Source organism: Pecten maximus, chromosome 7 (genome assembly GCF_902652985.1).
Source record: "Pecten maximus chromosome 7, xPecMax1.1, whole genome shotgun sequence".
Classification (NCBI taxonomy): Eukaryota; Metazoa; Mollusca; class Bivalvia; order Pectinida; family Pectinidae; genus Pecten; species Pecten maximus.
In genome coordinates this window covers 35,805,070-35,832,850 of record NC_047021.1, presented here as the reverse complement: position 1 = coordinate 35,832,850, position 27,781 = coordinate 35,805,070, and the positions used below count along the sequence as shown (strand labels likewise).

General features: G+C 34.2%; 1 protein-coding gene and 1 long non-coding RNA gene across 3 annotated transcripts in view; both read right to left on the bottom strand.

The window, feature by feature from the left end:
- Positions 1-27,781, bottom strand: part of LOC117330712 (protein O-linked-mannose beta-1,2-N-acetylglucosaminyltransferase 1-like) — a 63,562-nt gene that overhangs the window by 23,197 nt on the left and 12,584 nt on the right. The window contains exons 1-15 of one of the 2 annotated variants that reach the window (XM_033889165.1): positions 27,162-27,212; positions 25,869-25,953; positions 25,230-25,254; positions 24,062-24,188; positions 23,317-23,383; positions 22,418-22,601; positions 20,240-20,349; positions 17,729-17,813; positions 16,688-16,814; positions 16,188-16,257; positions 14,697-14,795; positions 13,811-13,906; positions 9,225-9,301; positions 6,145-6,238; positions 5,454-5,503 (exon numbers count right to left, since the gene is read on the bottom strand). In XM_033889165.1, coding sequence (XP_033745056.1) covers positions 5,454-5,503; positions 6,145-6,238; positions 9,225-9,301; positions 13,811-13,906; positions 14,697-14,795; positions 16,188-16,257; positions 16,688-16,814; positions 17,729-17,813; positions 20,240-20,349; positions 22,418-22,601; positions 23,317-23,383; positions 24,062-24,188; positions 25,230-25,254; positions 25,869-25,887 — 1,230 coding nt within the window. In that variant the 5' untranslated portion in view covers positions 25,888-25,953; positions 27,162-27,212. Of the gene's footprint in view, positions 1-5,453; positions 5,504-6,144; positions 6,239-9,224; positions 9,302-13,810; positions 13,907-14,696; positions 14,796-16,187; positions 16,258-16,687; positions 16,815-17,728; positions 17,814-20,239; positions 20,350-22,417; positions 22,602-23,316; positions 23,384-24,061; positions 24,189-25,229; positions 25,255-25,868; positions 25,954-27,161; positions 27,213-27,781 lie in introns of those variants that run through there. The other variant, XM_033889164.1, reaches the window with a different exon arrangement.
- Positions 45-2,195, bottom strand: LOC117330713. Its single transcript, XR_004533392.1, has 2 exons — positions 1,299-2,195; positions 45-726 (listed from the first exon to the last, which is right to left on the bottom strand). It is a non-coding gene; the product is annotated as an uncharacterized LOC117330713 (long non-coding RNA).

The window sequence follows — 27,781 nt, the reverse complement described above, 5'->3', positions numbered from 1 at the left end:
TGTCAGTACATACTACAGTATGTATTTATAATTCTGTTGTTTTCTTCTAAAATAGTAGGAAAATAGTACAAAATAATATTTTCCAGCAGAGTTAAAGTAGGATATGTATACATTTTGTCGTCGACGCACAAGACTGATTTCAGACAGTATACGTAGTTTCCTCGAAGTAGCCCAGATGTACTGGAAACTGTTTTCATGTGTGTCTGTGAACTTAAAATAAACAAAAACAAGCAACAGTCGAAGACTTCTTCTATCGAATTTAACATTATTTCTAATAAACTGTGAAAAGATTATCATAATGTTGGAATCAATTCTAAATACTGACTAAATGAAATGTTGATTGACAATTTGAACAATGGTGTGTTGTTTGATGTAGCACGTACTGTAGTGATATATCTCTGTCACTGTCCCCGAGGATTTCAATACAACCAAGCTTGAGACGACTATTATATTTTTTGCTAGTACAACAAATAACTAACAAGGATTTTTAGATTATATACATGATTTTTTTTTGTATATATATTAATGTTTACACTTTTATTATGAAAGGAAATGTTGTATACCTCGACAGATAACATATCTCGAATAATCTTAATTAATGTGAAACATAAACTTCTTAATTTCTCTTCATTCCTTTCTGCTTTGTGTTAAGTCAATGCCATCAATTTGGACCACAATGCATGCGATGTTCCTCATTCCAGAATGTACTGCATGCAGACTCAGTCTCTGTTGGAAGAAAGAAAGACTTTTAGAATATTCTTTTATTTCAAAATTAGAATAATTATCAAGTTTTTGAAGATAATGTATGTATTTAACTTATGTACTTTTCATGATCACTTTGCTATCATTTTCATTATGTTTGCTTTGGAAGCCTTTTTATCAAGAAAATTTAAGCCAGCCACGTGCACACAAAGCTACAAAATAAAACTTGCCAGGATGACTTAATTATTAATTAAATCAAGCTACTCCCGAATTCTCCATCAGTTCATATCAATGTGAAACTGCAATATACTATACATAAAACAATGTTACTTACTTATAATTCATCTTAATTCACCTATTTCATTTAATCGTTTCAATTTGATGCAATAATCTGCAAACATCGATCCTCAAAAGAATGTGGAGGTAAAGATCTTTCACGAAAGGTTTCATTATCCAAAACACAAATTTTCCTCACCATTGTTTGTGAATACGTATGTACGTCATAATCATAACAAGGGTTGTGTGAGTGGGGAAAAAATGCAATTAAAGTCGGGCTGAAGATCGTTAATAATAAATAAATAAAATTGAAAACTTACGATTGTAACACATGGATCGGTACTGCGTTTCCTTCGGCCGTGTAATCTGTGATAAATTAATCATCAAAATCCTGAAAAATAAATAATTAGGTATTATTGATATGAATAGATCCATATCAAATTCATCGTCGTATAATGTGAAACGATGTCAGAACGTGAAGAAGATTATATAATTAAAACTTACCCTGTCTCGTAACGATGTTTGTCGGTAAAAATATGCATCGGTCGTCAAAAACAACGAGAAAGCTGATATTCATTCGTCGGTAACTTGAAGTAAGTCGATCTTCTTCAGTAAGACGGGAAACAAACTTCGTTTTTAGGCTATCGTCGTGTTTGTTTATACTTTTCTTCTGGAAATAAACATCCGGTGAATTCAAACATGGCTATCAGACTTCCCGCTAAACTCGTGTGTGTTGCATCATGGGATAAATATTTTACTGCCAGAGATTAACACGATTCATTTTTACTTGTGCGTGTTTTTTATTCTAAATCATAAACTTCTATTGTGTCATACTTTTAAGATAAATATTACAGTATTTAATACTTGCATCGTGCACATTTAGATCGCACGAGCTCGAGGAGCACTCTCGTCACATCTCGGGAGCAAGGTAAACAAACGAGGTCATAGGTGAACCGAACGATAAACATGTAATCTGACCAGAGGTTTTGGCCTCGTCTGTCATACGCCTATTGTTTAATATGGATGTATTTTCAGACGAGGAACCGACCAATGCACGTTTTCTTTTTATGTTCACGATTTCAAATAATTCAGATTAAAGTACGGGAATATCGTCTGTTGTTAGTAAACTCATGTCGAGGTCGAGATCATCACAGCGCTTAACTTCAATATACGTTTTACAAGGAAGCGTCCGAGTGACAACATCAGTTCGACACATGTTTATTGGAGTTTATAGCGATGAATGTTGTGTCAAACACGACGTGATTTCGTATGCTATTATCAGATGTAATCTTAACACCGCATATATCCAGAAAGTATGCGATACAAAGACAAAGAGCAGGTGATTTTAATCTTATTTGATTGAATTAAAAGCGTTATTCCAAGCACATGTGTAACTGTTGGTAGAGTGACCCCGATTTTGTTTTGGCGAACATGTTACATGTATGGCTACCTGGTAGTAAGCTGGTGCATGGTAAATGGCAACGTCTTGGTTTATGTCAGTGTTTGGATAAAGTGACTGATTCTATCTCCGATAAAAAGTGTATAATCGAAGCAAAAGTCAATATACTGGTTCTTCAAAAAACGATCTAAACTCTGAAAATTTGAATGAAATTTTTATAGGGATGAGTTTTAAGTCGTCACACGAATGTACTAACTTGCAACATTCATCAATGTTTAAGTTAATTCCTTCTGAGATAGAACTACAAGTGAAAGCTGACAAAATATCACATTTAAAAGCTGTGAACCGTTATACTAACAAAGAACATACTTATAAACGAAATACTTAATTAAAATAATTGTTATTGAATTTTAAATAAATATGTGTGGTACTGATCAAGTATAAAAAGGAAATTCTGCAACACAAACATGTTTTTAAAAATTATTTTGTTATCACCATTGATACCTGGAAATTTTCTATATTTTATTCAAAATTAAAAAAAAGATACTAAAATATCTAATACCAACTTTTGTTAATTTTCTGTATCTTATTTTATTAATTAATAATTGTTTTGGTTAATCTTGGTACCTGGGAAATTTGGTCCTAGATTTTGGATCCTCGCTTGGACCTACATTTCACCCACAGAAATTTTGTGATGTCCAAACAAAGGAATGCCCTTTTAAGCTAATACAGAATGGCCAAGCATATACACATTTCAACTTCAACAGTCATGTTAATACATGAAAGAATGGTGCAGTTCATTAAATTAACTAAGTTAATACAGCATAATTGCAGCATGGTACAGTTTGTATCTAAAATGGCAAAGTTAATACAGCATGGTTGCAGCATGGTACAGATCCTATCTAAAATGCCAAAGTTATTGCAGCATGGTTGCAGCATGATGCATTTCATATGATAAATTTACTAAGTCCACACAGCATGATTGCAGCATGATATAATTCGATATCCAAACTGGCAAAGTTATTGCAGCATGGTTGCAGCATGGTACATATCCTGTCTAAAATGACAAAGTTATTGCAGCATGGTTGCAGCATGATACAATTCATATGATAAATTAACTAAGTCGACAAAGCATGATTGCAGCATGATAGAGTTCAGATATTCAATTACCTCAATTTTTAAAGCATGGTTGCAGTACATGCTGTACAGAAGCATGGTACCATGCTGCTATGCAGCACATGCTGCAATCATGCTGTGAAACTAGCAGCATGATGCCAGCATAAAAGCAGCATGATTGCAGCATATGCTGCATTGCAGTCCATGCTGCAAATTGATAAGGGACTCAACTAAACATAACCTACAGTCAAGCAAGTCAGACACAGGTAAACACTCAACTAAACATAACCTACACTCAACAAGTCAGACACAGGTAAACACTCAACTAAACATAACCTACACTCAACAAGTCAGACACAGGTAAACACTCAACTAAACATAACCTACACTCAACAAGTCAGACACAGGTAAACACTCAACTAAACATAACCTACACTCAACAAGTCAGACACAGGTAAACACAACACTGAACTAAACATAACCTACACTCAACAAGTCAGACACAGGTAAACACTGAACTAAACATAGCCTACACTCAACAAGTCAGACACAGGTAAACACTGAACTAAACATAACCTACACTCAACAAGTCAGACACAGGTAAACACTGAACTAAACATAACCTACACTCAACAAGTCAGACACAGGTAAACACTGAACTAAACATAACCTACACTCAACAAGTAAGACACAGGTAAACACTGAACTTAACATAACCTACACTCAACAAGTTAGACACAGGTAAACACTGAACTAAACATAACCTACACTCAACAAGTCAGACACAGGTAAACACTGAACTAAACATAACCTACACGCAACAAGTCAGACACAGGTAAACACTGAACTAAACATAGCCTACACTAAACAAGTCAGACACAGGTAAACACTGAACTAAACATAACCTACACTCAACAAGTCAGACACAGGTAAACACTGAACTAAACATAACCTACACGCAACAAGTCAGACACAGGTAAACACTCAACTAAACATAACCTACACTTAACAAGTCAGACACAGGTAAACACTGAACTAAACATAACCTACACTCAACAGGTCAGACACAGGTAAACACAACACTGAACTAAACATAACCTACACTCAACAAGTCAGACAAAGGTAAACACTCAACTTAACATAACCTACACTCAACAAGTCAGACACAGGTAAACACTGAACTAAACATAACCTACACTCAACAAGTCAGACACAGGTAAACACTGAACTAAACATTACCTACACTCAACAAGTCAGACACAGGTAAACACTGAACTAAACATAACCTACACTCAACAGGTCAGACACAGGTAAACACTGAACTAAACATAACCTACACTCAACAAGTCAGACACAGGTAAACACTGAACTAAACATAACCTAAACTCAACAAGTCAGACACAGGTAAACACTGAACTAAACATAACCTACACTTAACAAGTCAGACACAGGTAAACACTGAACTAAACATAACCTACACTCAACAAGTCAGACACAGGTAAACACTGAACTAAACATTACCTACACTCAACAAGTCAGACACAGGTAAACACTGAACTAAACATAACCTACACTCAACAGGTCAGACACAGGTAAACACTGAACTAAACATAACCTACACTCAACAAGTCAGACACAGGTAAACACTGAACTAAACATAACCTACACTTAACAAGTCAGACACAGGTAAACACTGAACTTAACATAGCCTACACTTAACAAGTCAGACACAGGTAAACACTGAACTAAACATAACCTACAAAAGTTATTGTATTTTGTGAAAATAATTCACTGGCAATGAAGTACACTGTAACTATGCTTAACCTGGTAATACTACCTTCCATGCTAAGCCTCTATTCACTCCAAGGACTTCATTAAAGAAAGTTTATCAGAATCATTGAACAAACAAGCAGAGGTCAACCAAAATTTTTAAACATATTTATAATCCAGAAACACTCACAGATTCAGAATGGAGCTCCCACCCAGCTGTCAGTGCCTTCTGCATCTGGTCTGTAACAAAAAGTCTTCATTAGTTACAACATGAATATCTAATTACTATATTGGATTAAATAAGTGAGTACATCTGTGATCTGTACATGTAGTGTAAACAAAAACTGTTATATATGTATGTTATCGTACAGTGTATAGTTGTTTAATTTTGTGGGCCTATAATATATTTTAGCTGTACGCTTAGTTCTAGCTATTAGTTTGAGGGTATTAAATTTCCTGCAACTGTGACTTTTAGATATTCTTCAGTAAACACTTATTTACATTTGTTTGTACAATATACATTGTACTATATATATAATATGGGTTATTGTTTGTATAGTATCTATATATATTCAATGGGTATTTGTTTGTATATTATCTATATATGTATATCAAATGGGTATTTGTTTGTATATTATCTACATATGCAATGGGTATTTGTTTGTATATTATCTATATATAGATACAATGTATATATTACATGCCTTTATTGGGTATTTGTTTGTATATTATCTATATATATTCAAAGAGTATTTGTGTGTATATAACCGATATATTTGTATATAACATTTATATTCAATGGGTTTTTGTTTGCATATAATCTATAATAGCAAGCCAAGGGTCAAACCTGCACTAAAAGTTTAGCTTAGCAAAATACTCACCTATATAATTAAGACTTCCTGACAGGCTGTGATTGTTATAATTAAACAGGTCAGCAAGTTCTGCATGTTCCACGGTTTTTTCATCCCACATAACCTATTCATAACATATTGCTTGATTAGGTCATAGTACAAGAGGCCCAGAGGGCCTGTATCGCTCACCTGGATTTCATGAGATATGAAACAAGAATGATGATTAAGTATATTTGTCACTGGTATTGCTATGTCAATATATCATAGGCATTTTATATGGGTACTTGAGGATTTTATGTCAAAAAATGCATTAATCCATGAAATAAAATTAACTTTTGGCACAAACCCATAGGGATGCTACCACACAAATGTGAGTGATATCCATTACTTATATAATTAGTTTCAGAAAATAAGTTGTTTAAACCAATTGACCCCTTTTGACCCCGCCCTCTGCACCCCGGGGGGAGTGGGGGTCAGTTCCTTCCTTTATAAAATTTTGAATCCCTACCCAAAAGGATGCTACCAGGCAAATATGAGCAATAACCCTTGCTTAGTTTCAGAGAAGAAGTTGTTCATATCAATTCAGCCAAATTGACCCCTCTTGGCCCCGCCCCTCAGGCCCCCAGGAGGTCAGCCTCACCATTTGTACAATTTTGAATGCCCACCCAATAGTGATGCTACCAGGCAAATATCAGCAATATTCATTGCTTGGTATCAGAGAAGAAGTCGCTAATATCAATATAGCCCAATTGACCACATTTGGCCCCGCCCCTCAGGCCCCTGGGGGGTCAGCTCCATCATTTGTACAATTTTTAATCCCCACCCCATAGTGATGCTACCAGGTAAATATGAGTGATATCCATCGCTTAGTTTTTGAGCAGAAGTTGTTTATATCAATTCTGTAAAACTGACCCCTTTTGGCCCCGCCCCTCAGACCCCAGGGGGTCAGCCCCGTCATTTGTACAATTTTTAATCCCCACCCCATAGTGATGCTACCAGGTAAATATGAGTGATATCCATCGCTTAGTTTTTGAGCAGAAGTTGTTTATATCAATTCTGTAAAACTGACCCCTTTTGGCCCCGCCCCTCAGGCCCCTGGGGGGTCAGCTCCATCATTTGTACAATTTTTAATCCCCACCCCATAGTGATGCTACCAGGTAAATATGAGTGATATCCATCGCTTAGTTTTTGAGCAGAAGTTGTTTATATCAATTCTGTAAAACTGACCCCTTTTGGCCCCGCCCCTCAGACCCCAGGGGGTCAGCCCCGTCATTTGTACAATTTCAAATTCCTACCCCAAGGTGATGCTACCAGTAAAATATGAGAGATATCCATTGTTTGGTTCCAGAGAAGAAGTCAATTATATGAATATAGCCCGATTGAACACATTTGGCCCCGCCCCTCAGGCCCCTGGGGGGTCAGTCCCGTCATTTGTACAATTTTGAATCCCAACCCCATAGTGATGCTACCAGGCAAATATGAGTGACAGGCATTGCTCGGTTTCAGAGAAGAAGTCGTTTATATCAATATAGCCAAATTGACCACATTCAGCCCCACCCCTCAGGCCCCTGGGGGGTCAGCCCCATCATTTGTACAATTTTGAATCCCCACCCCATAATGATGCTACCAGGCAAATATGAGCAATAGGCATTGCTTGGTTTCAGAGAAGAAGTCGTTTATATCAATATAGCCAGATTGACCACATTTGGCCCCGCCCCTCAGGCCCCTGGGGGTCAGCCCCATCATTTGTACAATTTTGAATCCCCACCCCATAGTGATGCTACCAGGCAAATATGAGTGATAGCCATTGCTTGGTTTCAGAGAAGAAGTCGTTTATATCAATAGCGCACAAATGACCCCTTTTGGCCCCGCCCCAGAGGCCCCCAGGGGGGTCAGCCCCATCATTTGTACAATTTTGAGTCCCCTACCCATAGGGATGCTTCTGACCAAATTTGGTCAAATTCTGATGTGTGGTTATGAAGAAGAAGTCAATTGTTGACGGACGGACGGACGACAGACGACAGACGGACGGACGGACGACGGACGCAACGGTATGGCATAAGCTCACCTTGGTCCTTCGGACCAGGTGAGCTAAAAATTTGGTTGCACAGACAACAGCGTAGCATATACAACATGCAAGATATCCTACATAAGTTTTTATTTCACATGAGATTTAGCTTTTATTATTGTGAGCCTTGGTGAGCAAATTCAACAATCAGTATCTTAAATTTCATAAGTCTCTTCTATTCTCTGTCTCAAAATGAGCCCCCCCCCCCCCCACCCCAGAAAAAAAAAGAAATAAAAAGATCAAACCAAATTTAAATTTAAAGGCAGTTACATTTTCAGCAAACATGACTTTCAGAGTTATTGGTTAATGGTATATAAAATTTAAGTAGTTCTCTAAATTTGCCAACAAATTGTACTTAGCAAGTGCTACATGTACAAACTTGGGTTTTACATTCATGATTTATGACACAATAAATATCCTTTTGAAATTATATTTGGCTTCAGGATTCAACCATTACCAGGAAGTATAACAGGTTATTTCAAATTATTCCAGTGAAGAATGTATTCTCTAATACAAGAGAGCAATATCATAAATTTCATTCTAGTTTGGTCTTGAAAATATTCAAAAGGAAATTCAATTACTTAATATAACATGGAAAAAAATGATGACATCAATTCAAAATGGCAGATATACATTGTAACACAAGTCACCAAAATTAGTCTTTAAGAATGATATTTTATATGTGTTTCTGATTATAAAGTGAGGCTTAAGTGCAAAATAGCTTAGGATACAACTTTGGAAATCTTTTCAGGAAAAAAACATGAAATCTGAATGGGCTTTAATGCCAAATCTGGTTTTCTTTGCTTTGACATTTACATTGTATATCTTGTATGTTCTGTATATTAGTGTGAGCCGAGATCTGCATTCTTATGACAAAATCAAATTACTATATATGTACAGGTCTGAATCAGCATTCTTAATAAAACATTAAATCAATCAAGGTCGTTGATATCATCAAGTTGATTAATTGTTAAATTAATTGATTATTTCCGAATCTGAACTCTATAAAATATAATTTGCTTGTTTTAGGAATCCAGTTTACAGTGACGAGGGATGGATGCACTCCCGGCTGCATGATGGTTGTCTCTAAAGTACGAACAAGGGCGTTATGGTCCATTCCTGTCAAAATTGAAAAAGAATTGCTATTGAAAACAAGCCACCAAAGATAGCTGTCCTTTTCAACTCCACAAATATCATTTGTCACATTTCTGAAGCAAAGTGTGAATATTTAGAGCAAAGCAATTTATTAGATTACAACGAGTCATTATCGCCTTAAACTGACCAAATTTGGAAAATTTAGAAAATTAAAAGCCTGGTGCTGTAACGATATCCGACATATTTTATTACAATGCTGACATTTAATGGTCTAACATGGTTTGACTAGTTTAAAATCAATTGCTCACACAAAAAATGTTGTTTCTTAAACGGTGTATTCCCTATGAGAAAATATTAAACCTGATGGGTTGTATGATACTGGCACCATTAACAGAAGCCTGACAGCCTTAATCCTGTAGTTGAGTTTTTGAAGTGAGGTAAAAATCTCCACAGGAATATATGGCATTGCGTATATACTTGGAAGGATGAATGCAAGGAATGGAAAAATGGACCTAAGGAAATGAAGAATGGAAGGTTAGACCACAGAAATAGAAGGATGAGACCCAGGGATGGAAGGATAGACCTCAGGTTTGGAATGTCGGACCCCAGGGATAGAAGAAAAGTCCAAGGGATGAATTTAGGATGGAATCAGAGGTGGAAGGTTTGGCCTAAGTTACGGATAAATGGGCACCAGAGATAGAGGGATGGACTTCAGTGATGGAAGGATTGAACAGGATGGGAGGATGGACCCAAGGGATAGAAGGATTGGCCCCAGGGATGGAAAGATGGGCCAGGGATTCATTCAGAATGGACCTAATTTATATGAACAATATGCCCTACAAGATGGAAGGAATGGCCTCAGTGATAGAAAGATTGGGTCCTGGGAATAGAAGTATAGACCCCAGGTATGGAAAGATGGGCCCAAGCTATGGACTGATGGATCCCATGGATAGATGGCTGAACTGTAGGGAAGGATGGCCCCGGATCATATAGAAGGATGAAGTGCAGGGAATGGAGGATGGAAGGACCCCATGGATGGAAAGACAGACACCAGTGATATGATTTAATACATTATCAATATCACAAATAAGTCACTTGAGCTCTTTTGAAGAATCCCCAATTTAAAATGGGAACTGGTTCACAAATAAGCCAACCCTAAACCTAAATACTGAACAATTATACCAGCAGGGGTTGGGGGTTGTATATCAGCTTATTAATGAGGATAGATGTGGCCATTTGACAATGTGTAACATGTGAACATTTTGTTCTATGAACACCTCCATGAAATCATTCCGGCAAGTGGTACTCTACCAGTCTTAACTTTGGTATAAATCAGCTTTTCTGCTTTATCCATGATTTTCATAATACTCAATTATTAATTTTTACATTCAATTTACTAATTACTTGCTTTTGAATGACTGATTATGGTTTGTAATTGAAAATCGGCCAAACTGTTCCAGTATGGACTCCACTGTATCTATCTATATGCCTATGAGCAGCTATATCCACTGACAGCCTATACAGCATATAATTATATAGATTACATACCTGTAATAATATATACCATTTAGAAATCACTTAATGCTATTAATCAACACGATCTGCTATTGATCCCATGTTTGCCTTCAGGTAAATAAGAACAGATCATGACGTTATTAAAAATTAATCATTTAATCTGTACAATTATATGGCTTTATGGAACCATGTCAATAGATGATACATTTCATTTCTATTTATAGAACATCACTGGTTCATATTGTTTCGTTCATCAGTGTCAACACCCTCATTTCTGGAAAATTTTTAAAAAATCTGAAAATGGCCGAAATATTCTTAGCTAAAGACTACTATTGGGGCTCTACATCAAAATATTTTTAAATGTTAGTTGATTTTTTTTTAATTCAGCGAACAATATAGTAAAACATCCAACACTTCCAGGAAAATTCCAAGACAAAATGTCAAAATTCAAGCACTTTTATGGAAATTTGAAAAAAAAAATTGAAGATTAAGACTTTTTTGAACAATCACTTTCCAAGGTCCATACTATACCTATCTTTGCGGTGTAAGTGATCACTTGAGGTTGACCCCACCATAAACTGACAATGATTGTTATATTAATTACAACGTATTTGTTCCTTGGAGCAGCAAATAATGTTAATATATATATGTTATGGCCATTTTTATTCTTTTTCTTAAATTTGAATAAGGAAAAAATTAAAAATCATTCAATTCAAAATTAATGATTAAAATACACTTTATATTGTCCTTGAAGATGTCACCCAAAAATGCAAATTTCTTTGGGGTATTGTCATGCTTGACCAATATACTGTATACCTGGTCGCCCTAAATGGTTTTCAAGAAATATCCTTTTTCTCGTTTGTAAAATCGAAAAATTCCATTTGTAATCCTCTATACAGTTGCACTCGGAACACTCGGGACTTATCGAGTTACCCAATTGTCTTACCAGCATGAGATGTGAAATGTAATCAGGTGTCAAATAAAGAATGTTTACCTGTGCTCAGATTTTCTTTTAGTCCCTATTGATTCAAGTACAATGTAGTCATGAGTATTTGATGCCACTCTGTATTTCAATTTTATCATGACCCGGACTATATGATTTAAAAAAAAATGACTGAATTTTAAAAATAACTTACCTAGGTAGTATCATTTTTTAATTGAAAATGCTAAGCCTAGTACGTGATTTTACAGTTGAAAAGTAAGAGGGTATGTTTGTGTTCCGACTACACTTGGCCAATTAATTTTTACTGTGGTTTATTAATCCTTCAATTCAGCTCGAAATTTTCGCCTTCATCTTAAATTCGCCCTATCTTCAAAGGGCGAAAATGGCGAAAATTAAACGGGGGCAAAAATTACCAGGTATACAGTATGAGATTTGATAAATTTCTGTTTAAAAATGAAGTCGTTAGAGTAAAGACACCAATTTTCCAGAAATAGCAACAGTGAACTTATTCTTGACCTAGGCACCCAGAACCATGAATTCATTTGAGGTATACTCAATCATATGAAGGCTTAACCAATATATGAAGTTTGATCGTAATCTATTTAAAAAAAAGATCACCATCATAGTGCCTACAAAAAATGAAATTGTACATTGTACATACAAATGAAGTATTTTATTCCCTTACTGACCCTATCATGAGAGGATAATTAAAAAGAAAAATCTAACAATATAGGTTGAAAAATCACATAATCAAGAATATTTACTTTGCAATGTAATTTAAACTAATCAACAGTACTAAGGGGAGATGTAATATAAAAATCAATGAATGCATTATAAGCTCTCAAAAGGTTTTTCTGCGAATAATGAACGTAAATTAATTAATACACCTAATACATCTCAGGTGTGAAGCATATCCAAGGAATTCTGATCGCAGTGTTTTTCCTGGTAATTTTGAGAAAATGCAACCTGGCAGAAATTGGGAATTTCATGAGCAGCAAGAATCAAATAAGGAGTAAAAATTAGGAATATCATTTCATATATCATTCTTTAAATACGCCAGATTAGTATTTTTCATTATAGATAAAAAACAGCATGCACTATTAGGAACTGGGCCTGTATTTGGACACCAAATATTATATACAGGAAAAACTCTTGATTGTTTAATGCAGTTTAAACTGTACAAACAAAGGTCTAAGGGAGATCATTCTTCTTATAATGTTTGGAGACACTTAATCCTTCAATCATTTCATTAGCAATCATGAAAACAAAGATTGAAAATTTCATTAACATATTATCCCTTTAAATTCTCACTTATGGATTTAAACTTAATATTCCAAGCTAAAGATTAAGCAACAAAACATTTGATGTACATGCAATTGTTTCAACATATCTTTTCTAGTATGACATTTAGACACAGACAATACACATATTAATTGTACTAATTTTGTGTTTGAAATGGTGTATGATTACATTATTATTTATCCACCCTGAGAAATTTCTAAATCGGTCAAGTTTGTACAAATCAATGTAAATTAAAACTCTTTTCTTCTAAAGCAGTCAAGAGGAGGATTTGGCTTTTTATCTTAATGACTGATGAAATTTCATCTAGTGTAGATTAAACTTGATGATATGGCGATGCAAGTACAAACTAAATCTGTACAAAGTAAATCTTTTTCTGACAAATAATTCTTTATTTTACAAAATATATTAATCAGATCTTCAATGTTTTAAGTATACAGTCGGAAGATAATATGTACTTCTTAATTTCCGTAGTGTTCAAATCACGGTATCATTACCGTATTTATCCTCAAATAATATATACACCCCTCTCTTAGTTTAAAGTTTTAAATTAGTATTTATTTGGGGGGAGGGCTCATTTCCAGTTCAGCTTGCTATATTGAAAATGATAATTATGAAAAAATAAAACAGAGGGCTTATTTGTGAGCAGGAGCCTATTTGAGAACAGGGGTTTATTTGTGGACATGGGGCTGATTTGCAGATAAATACGGTAAATATGATAAATTATGTCTAAGCTATGATTCATTACTTAAACATGCTGTTTGAATTGTTCTTACCTGGTATTATAATAATTGGGACATCAAACACTGGATTATTAAACAGACTCTTATCTACCAGGGCCACTGGCGAGATTGTTTTATCGATCTTTGATGCTGCAAAATAAGATTTGATACATATATCATATACTAGTATATCAAATTTTAAAACTAGAACTTTCTGACACACATAAGAAAAAAGATGGTATTATTAACTAGAATATTTCTGTAAGACATAAATGCCCCCACTGCCACGTGACACCCCGAAACCTCAGCAGTTCATGTGATTACTTAATTACATTGATCTGGATGGGACAGGGCTTGACACGACGCGACACGACGCAGCCGACATATATGGCTAACACTATATATACCCCCCCCCCATTTTATGGCGGGGGCATAATGAACATATAAATCAGAAAATACATTACTTATCATGATACATCTCAATTTGTATAATGATGTTCTGTACTAAACAGTGACAAATGACTTTATATATATAATGACACCTGATCATTATATACTGATATTCTGTTAAAATTAATTTAATAAACATTCAAAGTTGAGTTCACAGACACCTGCGTATGATGACATCCTGTAATTTACAGCAAAACATGACTTTATTGTCACCTAACTATATAAGGACATTCTATAATATACAGTGAAACATGACTTTATTGTCACCTAACTATAAGGACAATCTGTAACAGACAGTGAATCCTGTCATTACCCTGTACTCAGACAATTGCATTATAACACCCAGCAACATCCAACAAACACTATTACATCTGACCCACACTAGATCTCTCTTTGATGTAAGCATGTCAACCCAAATGCTAGAAAATTCAAAGAATAATATTGTGAAGCACCTATTTTGTAAAGAATTCAATATGATGACAGCACTTACCATCACAGAAGTCTGCGTAGCCATCATATTTCTTACAGAATGCTCGCCTGCCTTCATTACGGTAACCACCTGGGTCAGGGGCCACCTTCAATCCCTCTACTGTAAGCACAAAATTACAAAACAATATTTGTGAAAATTCAATGTCATCAAATTACAATAAAGTATCACAAAACTATAGTAAATCACTTGATCAGTGGTATCGCCATTCAATGGCACCATGTACACAGTGAATTTAATGGAAGAATGATCATTTGTCATATAAAAACATCAGATCAAAATGTGCAATTGTAAAATATATAGAGGATATCTAACAGTGTCTTCAGTAATACCAACAGCACTCGTGAAAAATATCAAAATATTAGCCCCACTCGTGAAATATATTTGGTATTACTGAAGACACTGTTAGATATTCTGTTTATTACATTTTTTATCAACGAAAAACCTACCCCATATGCTAACTAGGCATACAGTTCCCTAAAAAGGTAGTTCCCCCTGTCCAGGTGCTGACATATATGTCGGGCTTTCTGTTTGGTCAATTATTTTGGTATTTTCTAATCATTAATTTGATTGGTCAAATCAGCAAAAGTGATATTTGTCACTAGTGAAAAATATCACTTTTATAAAATGGATAATTTTTGATATTTCACTGGTAAAAATGTAATAAAATTATGTGCTTTATGCTTTCCCCAAAGAAAAGTTGGGGACACACAAATGCAGTGCTAAAAAATCTCAAACAGGTACTTTAATTTCTTTGGGGAAGCAGTTTGATGATACATTGTAGCTGGGTGGAATTAACAAAACAGAAGTGTACATGATATGAAAATATTGTGAAACTGATTTGCTATTTATAGTAACATTGACCTTAACCATTGACCTCTGGACCTTAAAAGCAATCCTGTGATGGCATTGACTGGAATTTGCCAAAATGAACTTAAGATATTGTGTTAGAATAGTTTTCCTTTTTTATGGTAAGTGACCTTGACTGTTCACCTTTGAACTTAACAAGCAAACCCATGACAGTACCGAGAGTATATGTCCAAACTGAACATGAGCTTGCCAAAACAGAAGTAAGACATGGGTAATTTAACATTACATAGCTGATTGGTAGGGATAATACTCAATCCAAAGAACTACTGGGATAAGCTAAGGGGCTATTCCAGGATTGTTCCAATGAGGCAAGTATGGTCAAAATTTTGTTTAATTCACTGACATTAGTTAACTATTAATATCAAATATTGACAGAAACATAGATGTACATGCATTTCAAACTATTTTTTTCATTTCTTTAATTTTTTTTTAGGTCTAGCCCTGAAGTGGTTTCTCTCTCAAGTAGGAATTGTATGATTGGCAGCATGTCAATACATAATGTTTCTAAATTACTAGATAACATTGTTTTTGGGGAAAATAAAGGGAAGTAATTCTACCAAAAGAAATATGGTTGATACATTTCATTGTAAATATAAGTTAATACATTTTCTGCATCATGCTTACATTTTCTATTGACACAAAAAGCGTTGTGTAAAGTTTTTGGCCATTCACCATCATATCCAGCATAACTTATCTGAAACAACAACAAAGTATATGTCATAAAAAAAAGACTTTGTAGGATTTTTCCAAACTAACTCATCAAATGTGCTATACATCTCTGATAAAGAGTAACTACATGTTTATATTAAATTTAAAAAAATGGAGCTTTTACATATTTTCATACTAATAATAACAAACCATAATTAGACTACTATCATAACGCCATTCAAATGTTTGAGCTTCTTTTTCATATTAATTATGATATATTTTAATACCATAGATGACATTTTGTGCATATGTTATTTGTAATAAGTAGTGTATATAATTACTGTTGTATCTTTTAAGTCAAAAAACAAAAGTTCTACTATAAATGTACATCATAGAGAATAGTTTTCTGCTATAGATTTCGCACAGAATTCTGATATAAATTGACAGTTACGCTTATTAAACAGATGGGAATTTACCTTCTCATGTGCAGTGAATCCCTTGATGCCACGCTGACCTACAAAATACCAGATGTCTCTAAACTTAAGGTTCTGTACCATACTGCTTCCCAGTTGGTTAAATAACTCTTTGGCATGTAAACTCAACCTGTAAAAGGATATGAAAAAGCATGTAAATAAATCATAAATAATTGATGAGAAAAAAACAACATGTACATGACAAACATGTTTCACAGTTTCTGTCAAAAACAAAATGTGCAATTTCACCATTCTATATAATGAAGTATCACCTAAAATATCAACATCCTTTTATAATCATGAACCTATCCATTTTTATTTTAGTTTTATTTATTTATATTTTTTTTTTTTTTTTTTTTTCTGTTTCCGATAAAAATGCACTAATTTTGTTGTGAGTTTCATGAGATATCTTGTACACAACCATTTTATTTCTAATGTGGATAAGTGTGACCTTTGACCCCTTAACATCAACCAATATATTTATGACCAATACAATCTAATCAGGTTCAGAGGTTGCAGTTTTGAATCATGAAATACTTAGTGTAATTGTTAACTACTAATATCTAGATCTGTTAAGAGGCTTTTTATTGTCAAGTGTGACCTTTGACCCCTAAATATATGACCCTATGTCTTATCAAATTTCATCAGGATCAGATGTAGCTTTGAAACTTGTGATATGAATTATAAATATCTATTAAGAGGTCCTGGAGATTTATTGTGTAATTATGAACTATATCTGTTAAAAGGTTCAGGAGATATTTTATAAAATGCATGACAAGTTTTTTTTTTTTTTTATTTCTGAATCAGCTGTCAAGAGTAACTTTGGACACTTTAACCTTGACAGATGACCACTAAAATCTCATCATTATCAATACCTCATACAGAATCTCTGATAGATACTCCTTATACTTTGAGAAATATTAACAGTGTTTATATATTGCAAAAAAATTACAGACAGGCAGAGGGACAATCTGACAAGTATACTGTATTTATTTAGGGCAGCTGTATCTCATTGTAGAGCCTTTATTATAAGTGTATACTTACTTCCTCGATCCATCGTCATTAACAACAGCTATAACTATATCTTCGGGCTCAAGCTTGTCCAGGAAAAATTCTAAATTAAGGCTATCTGTTGAAATTGAAAAAAATTTATAATGATTTTTATTTAATTACATGTAGTGTTAAAGTAACGGTTGTTATTTACAAAAATACCATTCAGGAGATTGTCACATGAAATGAGGGATGTTAACACATTTCATTTCTCTATCGGAAAAAAACCCACATATAACCACTGAAAAAAATAATGGCAAGCTGGAGATTTTAAATAATATACTTTTAAAATTCAACCATTCAAAAAAAATGTATGTGATGAAAAATAATCCATAAAATATACATGTTTATAAACCATGTAGTGATTTCATATAAACAAAAAATACCAATCACAGTCCCCCATCTGATGCAAAATTATATGCCAAGAATGCATGGAAATGGCGTTTGTAAAAATTAAGGTGAACCCATACCCCAAGTATTAGTTCTAGTAACAATAAGTTTAGGAGATAGAGCCCAGACAATTTTTTCTTTAATGTAGGTCAAAGGTCAAAATGTAGGTCAGATTGAGGGAAAGACAAAAGCTACAATATGTAGGACAGATGAAAGGATGGACAAACACAACACAAACTATAGTCCCCCTGCAGGTTCCCAGTAGGGGACTAATAACTGTTTCTGACTTGTACCGGTACTTTGATTGATAAACTGTATATCCATTGTTTTAATACTCAAATAGAAAAAAAAATATCAATATTTATATAAATGTATTATTATTATTGTATATTTCTTTTATGGCAATATGATAGAAAACATGCTGGAATAATGAAATATGAGCAGCAAACTTTTCATTTACACAAGTCATACATTCACTAGAGCACAATTAACACAAGCCAAATTGAAAGTTTCTGCCAAGACGTATACCTAAATGATAATATGACTACACCTGAACCTAATTATAACTAATCCATTTGATAGATAGAAACAAGTCCCAGTAATAAGATGCACGTAATGCTAAACATATATACCACAACCTTAGGATATTTCAAGAAGCATAAATGTAATTTAATTTTAGTAAAATAAATAACAAATTCAAATTAAGATACTATACACAGAACATTAATGTTGGACCAATTTGTTAAGTTTTAATATCTGGAGAAAGTTCAGATATATAAATTTCACTTTCTGTCAGGAATTTTCCGGAATTTAAAAAAAAAAGTTTACTATGAAATTCAGTACCTTAATCATTAGGGCCTTTTTATAATATTTTCTTCAGAAAAAAATAAACCTTCTTAATGACATGTTGTTAAATTTGCCAGCAGTAATTTCACAAGACATTTTCAAAGAATTACAACAGTTGCACTTAACATGGTATTTCCATCAAGATGAACCATGCAACACCATTTTCTTCTTCCTCTTTCTTATCAAAGAATTTAAATATGTGTGATATTTTTTTTTATTTTTTTTTTTTATGAAGATCAAAATCACAAAGCTGTCAAAACTATTATACAATAGTATATAGCCATGTAGTTTATAAGTATTAATAATAACTGTCCTTTTTTACCCTTTTTATCACTTTCATTGCCCCTTAACATTCTGTACATGTATCTATACAGATAGACGTTGTTTAGGGCAAACCTTAAAACATGTCTCTCCCCAATAACTAATATCTGTCTTTCATGTTCAACAATTCAGAGACCACCACCATTTTCTAATCATCAATTAAGCGTGTGTCACATTATGTAGCATGCACTAGATATATAAATGTACATGTTGGACTCAGAGCATAACAAATGCTAAGGCAGTATATGCAAAGACAAACAAATATGTATGTAGCAGAAGTGCAGTTTTCATTACTTTTTTTGACAAAAATTTTGCAAATTTCAATAAATATGTCAAATACATTTTAAGTGCATACATATTGTTATTGATTAGTGTGTGTGTGTTGATACTCAGTCTAATTAATTTGTAGTCATAAACTGGTTAATTAATATTTTCATGCAAATGCAGTTAATTTTGTCAAATTCATCGGTAAATGAAACAGAAAACATTTGATAGTTTTTTTTAATAAAGTCCATGCAGCTAGTTTAGAAATCAAAATAAGATTTGTGGTTGTTGTGAAGGAATGGTAGGTGTGTGGATGTGTCTGCAGTATAGGTTTGAGGCAGGGCATGATGCGGAATAATGGGGGTGCGGGGCATTTTTTTGAAGGAATGGTAGGTGTGTGGATGTGTCTGCAGTATGGGTTTGAGGCAGGGCATGATGCGGTATAATGGGGGTGTGGAGTATCATTGTGACAGAATGGTAGGTGTGTCAGGATTGGCCCTGCAGTATGGATTTTAGGACGGGCATGATGTCATATAATGGGGGTGGAGGGCATCATTGTGAAGGAATGGTAGGTGTGTTGATGGCCCCCCCGGGCCCTGCAGTATGTTTGGGAGGCAGGGCATGATGTGGTATAATGGGGGTGGTGTGGGGCATCATCGGTCACATGAAGCTAGAATGTTTTACCTTTCGAGTATGTGTCAAATCTAGAGATAGATTTGACCTTGAAGGAGACATGATCGATCACCACCATGTTAAACCCACGTCCAGCATCGTTGACTTGTTTGTCTACAATTCTATATTAGTAACCATGGAATTACAAAACATGCAGTTAGTTATATACAGTAGGAATAGAGCCAATTTACCCTGTGACTTCTCACCCAGTCATTACAGGCATGCTTTGACAATAAAATATTGTTATAGTTAAACTCTATTTCCTTAGTCTGATCACTATATATATATATATATATATATATATGTAACCCTGGTAAATACTAGTCGCAATATACCGCTCGGCTAGAGAGATCTTCTCTATAGCTCGATCGGTTTAGCGTAAGACTAGTAAGCCAGAGGTCCCGGGTTCGATCCCTAGCGGAGGCAGGGATTTAAATTTATATAATGCCTGTGCTCTGTTACATTGGCGCCCATGTACAGTGCCAGCTACAGTGGAACTTCGTTAACTCGAACTCGGATAACTCGAATACCCCGCTTAACTCGAAGTACCTCGCCGGTCCCGGCCGAATTCTCTCTTTATCTTAGTAAAAAAAACTCGGAAAATTCGAATTCGGATAACTCGAAAAACTCGGATAATACGAAGTAAAAATTTGGTCCCAACAATAAAAATCCTACTTGAAATGTTCGAATAACTCGAAGTATAATTTTCGTCGATCGGTGGCAAACGCCGACATTTTTTAAGAGCTAACTTGTTAATTCCGTTTGTAATACTGAACCTATCGGCACTACTAACCTACATGCTATTATAAGTGTTTCATAAATTCATAAAAGAAATTGTCGGTTGAATCTTAATAACAACAAGTCTTGGTGATAAAAAGTACTGCTTTACTTACATCAGGTAATTTCCAAATGCGGTCGCCGATATCAGTACACACGATAGTCAACAACTCATCTACCCGTCCGCTCAAGCGGAACTAATCTCTGACACACCGGTAGATCTACCCGGCAGATGTTTTTACAGGTGTAGAAATGACACAGTCACCAGCGCCTATTAAATCTTTAAATTGCTGAAACAATAGCGTAATTACTGCCGAGGTGTTCAGAGTACAACTGTAACGGTCAGTGCTGTCTATTAAATCGGATAAAACGCCAACTCAGTTACAGTAACATTTTATACGCACATGCGCAGCCCAACTTCCGGTGCTAATACACATGGAAATGGCGTGGTTATCAATAAAAAGTAAGTAGGCCGATCAAACAGTATTTTATATATGTCCAATAAAAGGTAATGGTTCTGTTACGTTTTGTATGCAATCTGTGTTAAACGGTTATTTGTTTTGACATTAATAACTTGTAATTTTGTCGAATTCCGTTTTATCGTTTACCGTTTGCAAACATGACTTGCACATCAGATCGTTATTGAAGTGACTAAGTGAAAGAAACTTTATCGTGACTGTATATCGGCAAAACTACACCAAATTACAAGTGACATAACGAAACATTACATATATATTTACATGTATTGACCAGTCTTCACACTAAACTGATGAGCGACAGAGCGAAGTTATAATGATTATATAATGTTGACAAATATTGACCAAACTTTTCACCAAAAACGATAACTCGCTTAATACGAACACTCGGATAACTCGAAGTTTTTTCGTGGTCCCGTCGACTTCGAGTTAACGAAGTTCCACTGTATATATAAATATAAAAGACAAAAAAAAAGAAAAAATTTCATTAACTGTCATTTCCTTGTGCATTGCAAAAAATTAATTGTTAGCATGTGATGATTTTCGTATATAGCTACGTATATTTTGACAACACTTCCAATCATTCACGGTGAAAGTATCTCCATGACACAATGTTTTACCATGCACTATAATACTTATTCTTATAGTGTCAATGCTGAATTCCCAAAAAACATTCCATGTTGTACATTTTCCAACATATAATTATTAGCTTGTTAATTGTATCTATCTAAAAACTTGGTGTGAGTTTTCAATATTTTCAACAAAGCAACAAAGTGAGACTGTCAATTTAAAAAGCACATTATCAATAACATACAATAACTTAACCCTGTATGATACAAATAATACAAGATGCTCATACATCTAAACCACCATAAAATCTCTAACAGCATGTAACAACCTTTCATAATGCACAAAAGACATAACATAATTTTCTTACATTTTTCCACCAACGCAAATTTTTGGAGCAATTTTGTCACTATCCCCTGTATCAACCATCACAGAAAATGTTCCGTCCCCACACCCAGAAGCCATTCCACAATTCCTTAGCTCCTTCCCTGGTTGGATGGCTCCAACGGTTTGTACAGAGGGGAGATATTCCTCCGTGTCTCCAATAGGACCCACTGAAGGATAACAGAAATAATTGGAAATCATAAGACAAGGGAGGTAACTCTTCGTCTCCAAAAGACCCTTTTGAAAATTACAAGGGACAACTTCATTCTTCAATAGACATGTATGGAAATCATCAGAAAAGGGAGATAACTTCTGTATCCAATAGGCTCTGTATCCAAAAGTCCTCACTGAAAATTACAAGACATAATGCAAGGGAGACAATCTACTCCCTCCAAAAGATCCTATTTGAAATTACAAGCAAAGGGGAGATGATCTTCTTTATCCAAAAGACCCCACTGAAAATCAAAAGTCAAGCAGCGACAAATCTGGGGCAAGGTTTGGGATTCGCTTATTGTTTTTTTGCTGAAAAATTCATGGTTTTTTGTTAAGATTTCAATATAATATTAAAAGGGAAAATCCTTATAAAAAAATTCAAAACTCTGATTAAATAACATCTGTATGACGGAGAATTAACCCTGGACAAGGGAGATAATCTCCCTCTCTCCACTAGGTAATATTTTCTAGCTAAAAACAAGATATACCCGGAGGCATATAATTGCATTTAACCTTTTTTCCACAGAAATATGCAAACATAAACTACTGTTGATCTGAGGTTCAAATATGTCTCACTGATCCAGGCAAGACAAAAACCAAGGCAGATAATATTATATTCTACACTGAGATAATCAACACATCAATTAAGGAAACTTCAAATGTAGGACTTACTTGGTAATCCAAAACATCCATGTTTTTCTATGGACTTAGCAAAGGCACTTGCTTCTCTAGATTTATGCTGAAAATAAAGCGGTGTCAGAATAAAAAAAGTCTACAATCAGTATGTAATTAGAGATTCTAGGAATCATTCATAGGTTAAAACCAAAAATAAATTCAGAGAATACTAGTGTAAGCTACAGAGCTTATCAATCAAAGCCTTTAAATACATGTACAGTGTAAAATGCTCTAATATTTTTTTTTATTAGAAGGAAATCTGTAAAGGGACATTACTCTGTCAAAAACATTAACATTTTTAATGTACCTGGTAATTACACAAATATATTGAATATGTGAACCAAGTTTCATAAAAATCAAAGAAAGTGAGGAATACTTTTCTGGACAATCTTATGTAAATTATTGTTAAAGGGGCATAATAAGTTTGATGGAAAAATTGTCAAATATGACAAATAAAATGCAACTACATAATTATGTTGTTTACATATGATATGAACAAACATTTATAAAAAAAAAGTTTCCATCTTCAGACAGAATAGACAGAATTGACCGAGTTGTGGAGACAAAGAGATGTGCAGACAGTCATATTATTTCAGCATCTTCTCCTATTTCCTATTTCAACCCACCCCCTAAAAAAGAGAGTAAAAATGGTGAAACAATTTAATACACTGCAAGGAGGAAGTGAGAATTTGTCCAAAAGAGAGCACCCAAGAGTTAATTAGATTATGTATATTATACTTACAAACTCTATAGCATGGCCTGGTCTTAAACCCATTTGGCCCACCATCATAAAGGCATCTCGGAAATGTACTTCTGAAATGAGTCTGCTTCCCATAGCAATGAAGACATTTCTCCCATCATCTTTCAGGCTATAACACATAGAAATCTCATGGCATTATTGAAAGTCCACTGCTTTGAAACATAGTTATTAAGTACCGCAGATACAGCAATAATACAATGCCATGTCAATAAGTCTTTCTCATCACATCAACATTGTATTGTATTGCTTTTTTTAAAATCTTTGAACACTTGGACTCTATGTAAACATAGTATGATGGGAGAAAAATTATCTTCCATACATTGAGGACGTGCCGGAAAAGTCTCCAACCCTCCAGAATATAATCTGGATTATCTGGATTTCTCTTAAAACAAACCCTCATTAGGCAGTGGAAGGTTATATAAATAATGTACTTCTGGTACAGATTGTAGCTCATATTTCTAAGAAAATAAACAAAAATCCTCAAATATATTTCTCTTTAACAAAGGCTAATTTCCACTTGAACATTGTGTTTTTCACTGTAAATACAAATTTATTCCAACAAAAAAGAAAAAAACAGAAATGTGTTTACATATTAATTACATGGCCATATATCATATGAAAGATCAGAACAGTAACTTAAAGTTATTTCAAAATTACACAAAATATCAACAATATTTTAATATGTGAACACTTTTACATACTGACATTTGTTAGATCACAAAACTAAACCAAGTAATGATAACAAATACTTTTTCCCTTCCAGTCCCTGCAATAAATCTATTTCACTTTAAATAATTCTTATGGACAGTGAGCATTCTTTTGTGTCTTTTAAGTACAAAAGCAAATTTTAAATAAAATGTATGCACTTTTTCATTCATTTGCCTGAATTCTTGTTTTGCATAGATTTTTAAAGGATCATCTGAAAGGAAATAGGAGACGAAATCCAGTTTTGTATCACATTTAATTTCAAAGAGATAAATAGATCTAATGAGGAGCTTAGAAGGTTGTGTTAATTTTTTTGAAATTAGTACTAAATTATAATGCAATGTTAATAATCTACAAACTAATGTGATCAGTCTAGCTTTAAGATGAATTCGGAGTTGATTTTTGAGCTACACAACAGTAAAATGTGACTTTCTGTATAACTTACCACAAATCTTTGACAGGAAAACCATCTAAACATTTTAAGGTATCATTGAATTATGAAGCAATTTTTCAAGATAGTTGATGTTCCTTATATGAAGCAAATGTAGACTGTATTATTTAGAACACTTTTGGCAAAACAGGCAAACACAAACTTTGGTTCCCAGAGGTGAAGCCCATGTATGTACATGTACAATGTATACACTACTTGATTTTACAACCAACAATAAAAACAAACTTGTTCACACAATATTTAACATAATAAGCTCTCAGCGGTTTTACAAAAACTCGAAAGGGATACTGTATCATAAAATCATGTTCAGAGTAAAGATTCCTTGTATGAAATCAATAACGTCTTAATTAATACAGAAAAAACAATCCAGAGTCTCTGGTTAAAAGATACAAGTTTCATTTAATGCTTCCATCCTGTTTTCCCCCAAAAAGACAGGGATGAGTGCGTATAATATCAAATATAGGTTTAATTTTCCTATAAATTTCACCTGAGGTTGCCAAAGACAAAATATGTTGGAAGCTACAGCTCAAAACTGGGGACTTTACTGTTATCAAATCACTTGAAACAGAGATGCAGATCTCACATTAAAGAAGCATATTTTCTACCAAAGAAATGTGTTCAATATGCACTCACCCTTCAGACACCTCATCATAGCTTGCAGCTAAAACAAGTGTATTCCTTGGCACTTTTTCTCTGACATATCGTAGTAGAGGATAAACTGTAAAATAAACACTAATCCAGTTATTGTGTGTTACTAATAATGATTCATGTCTGGTTGTAAGCTCACGTTTCTGTCCAACATACATATTTACATTAAACAATTAAAAATTTGTTAGGTTGTGTTTATTGTTAATATAAATACAATCTTGGTGACAGATAAATACATGTAGTGCGCTATGAATATGCATCAGTCGAGACTACATTTTTAGTAGTTTGGGTTGATTTCGTTTAACTTCCTATTAACAGCCAGGGCCATTTAAGGACATGCCAGGTTTTGGAGGTAGAGGAAAGCCGGAGTCCCCGTAGAAAAACCACCGGCCTACGGTCAGTACCTCACTACCTGGCAACTGCCCCACGTAGGTTTCGAACTAACAACCCAGAGGTGGAGGGCTAGTGATAAAGTGTCAGCTAGGACGCCTTAACCACTCGGCCACCGCGCCCCCTTATTTATAGCAACAATGAATATAATCTAACAATTGTTCATTTTTTAGATTTACATTTACATACTATGATCTGTCTTCCTGAAATAAATATGTCCTTTATTTTCACCCATTTCCTTGATTGTTCATTTGAAAGAATAGAATCAAATTCATTTCTGTGATTGATTCACAACCAATCTGGCACACTGTACAAAGCCTTGCCGTGACAATGATCAACATAGTGCCAAAATGATGTCATTCAGTAGTAACGCAATTGTTCTCAATCATTACCCTCCCTGCATTTGTTTCATTCATAGTGCATAGCAAAGTAGTTCCATGATGCTGATCAAAATGACTTAACAATCACGTCATGTGATCTTGACTGCATCTATATATCCACTCATAGATGCAGTCAAAATTAACATTGAGGCAATGAGAAACTGGAATACCAAATGTATAAATATAATTATATAAATATGACATATCTTAAGTTGAAGCACTGGGTTGTATGGTATTATTATTACGCTTTAGATCTTTCTCCTTGTAGTAGCTGGTGGCTACTTCACTGACCAATATACTTTGCATTGAGTAATTTACTGTCAGTAAGACATGGCCAGGATAGTCTGAGATCTCAGCTTCCATCAGAAACACAAACCACACTGGGAGTGAGATTAAACACACACCTCAGATTACCTGAGGTTACATTGTCAAACTCACTATGTGTATACTGTCCATGTATATATCATATACATATTAAAACAGTAATTCTGTGAGAGGGTCAACTTACCATCAAGATATGTATCAAAAGTTTGTTGGTCTTTTACTTCCAATGTGTCAGCTGAAATATGAAAATACATTTGTGTACCGACATTGAAATCAATGTAATTTGCTTTGGATTTATAACCATTTACGCAACAAATTAAAACTACTACTTGTCAAAATCTTTTCAGGAAAATTTGAAATACAGTCAACATTGAATGTTTAAAAGTTCAAGGGACTAACAGAAAAACTTTGAAACAGCCAGACTTTGAATTATTCATGGTTGACTACAGATCAATGTTTTTTATGATAATGACCATAACTGTTACATGGCTGTTATATGTCCTCGATGTTTTCATGTTGATCGTTGCCTATCAAGCTCACGTCAAAAAGTTTAGTTAATTTACCTCAAACACAACAAAATAATAAATACTTTTCATGAAAAAAGCATTTTATTTTTATGTACAGTTATATAATATATAAATAAGCTGGAGTCATAGAGGTTTGACACTACATAGTGTGTATAAAGAATTGCCACTTTCATTCAAATCTAAATATGAATAAATCTAATCCCTGTACTATAGAGTTATTCCGAAATAAGTTAACCCCATATTGAGAAATAAGCCTGAAATAAGTTAACCCCATATT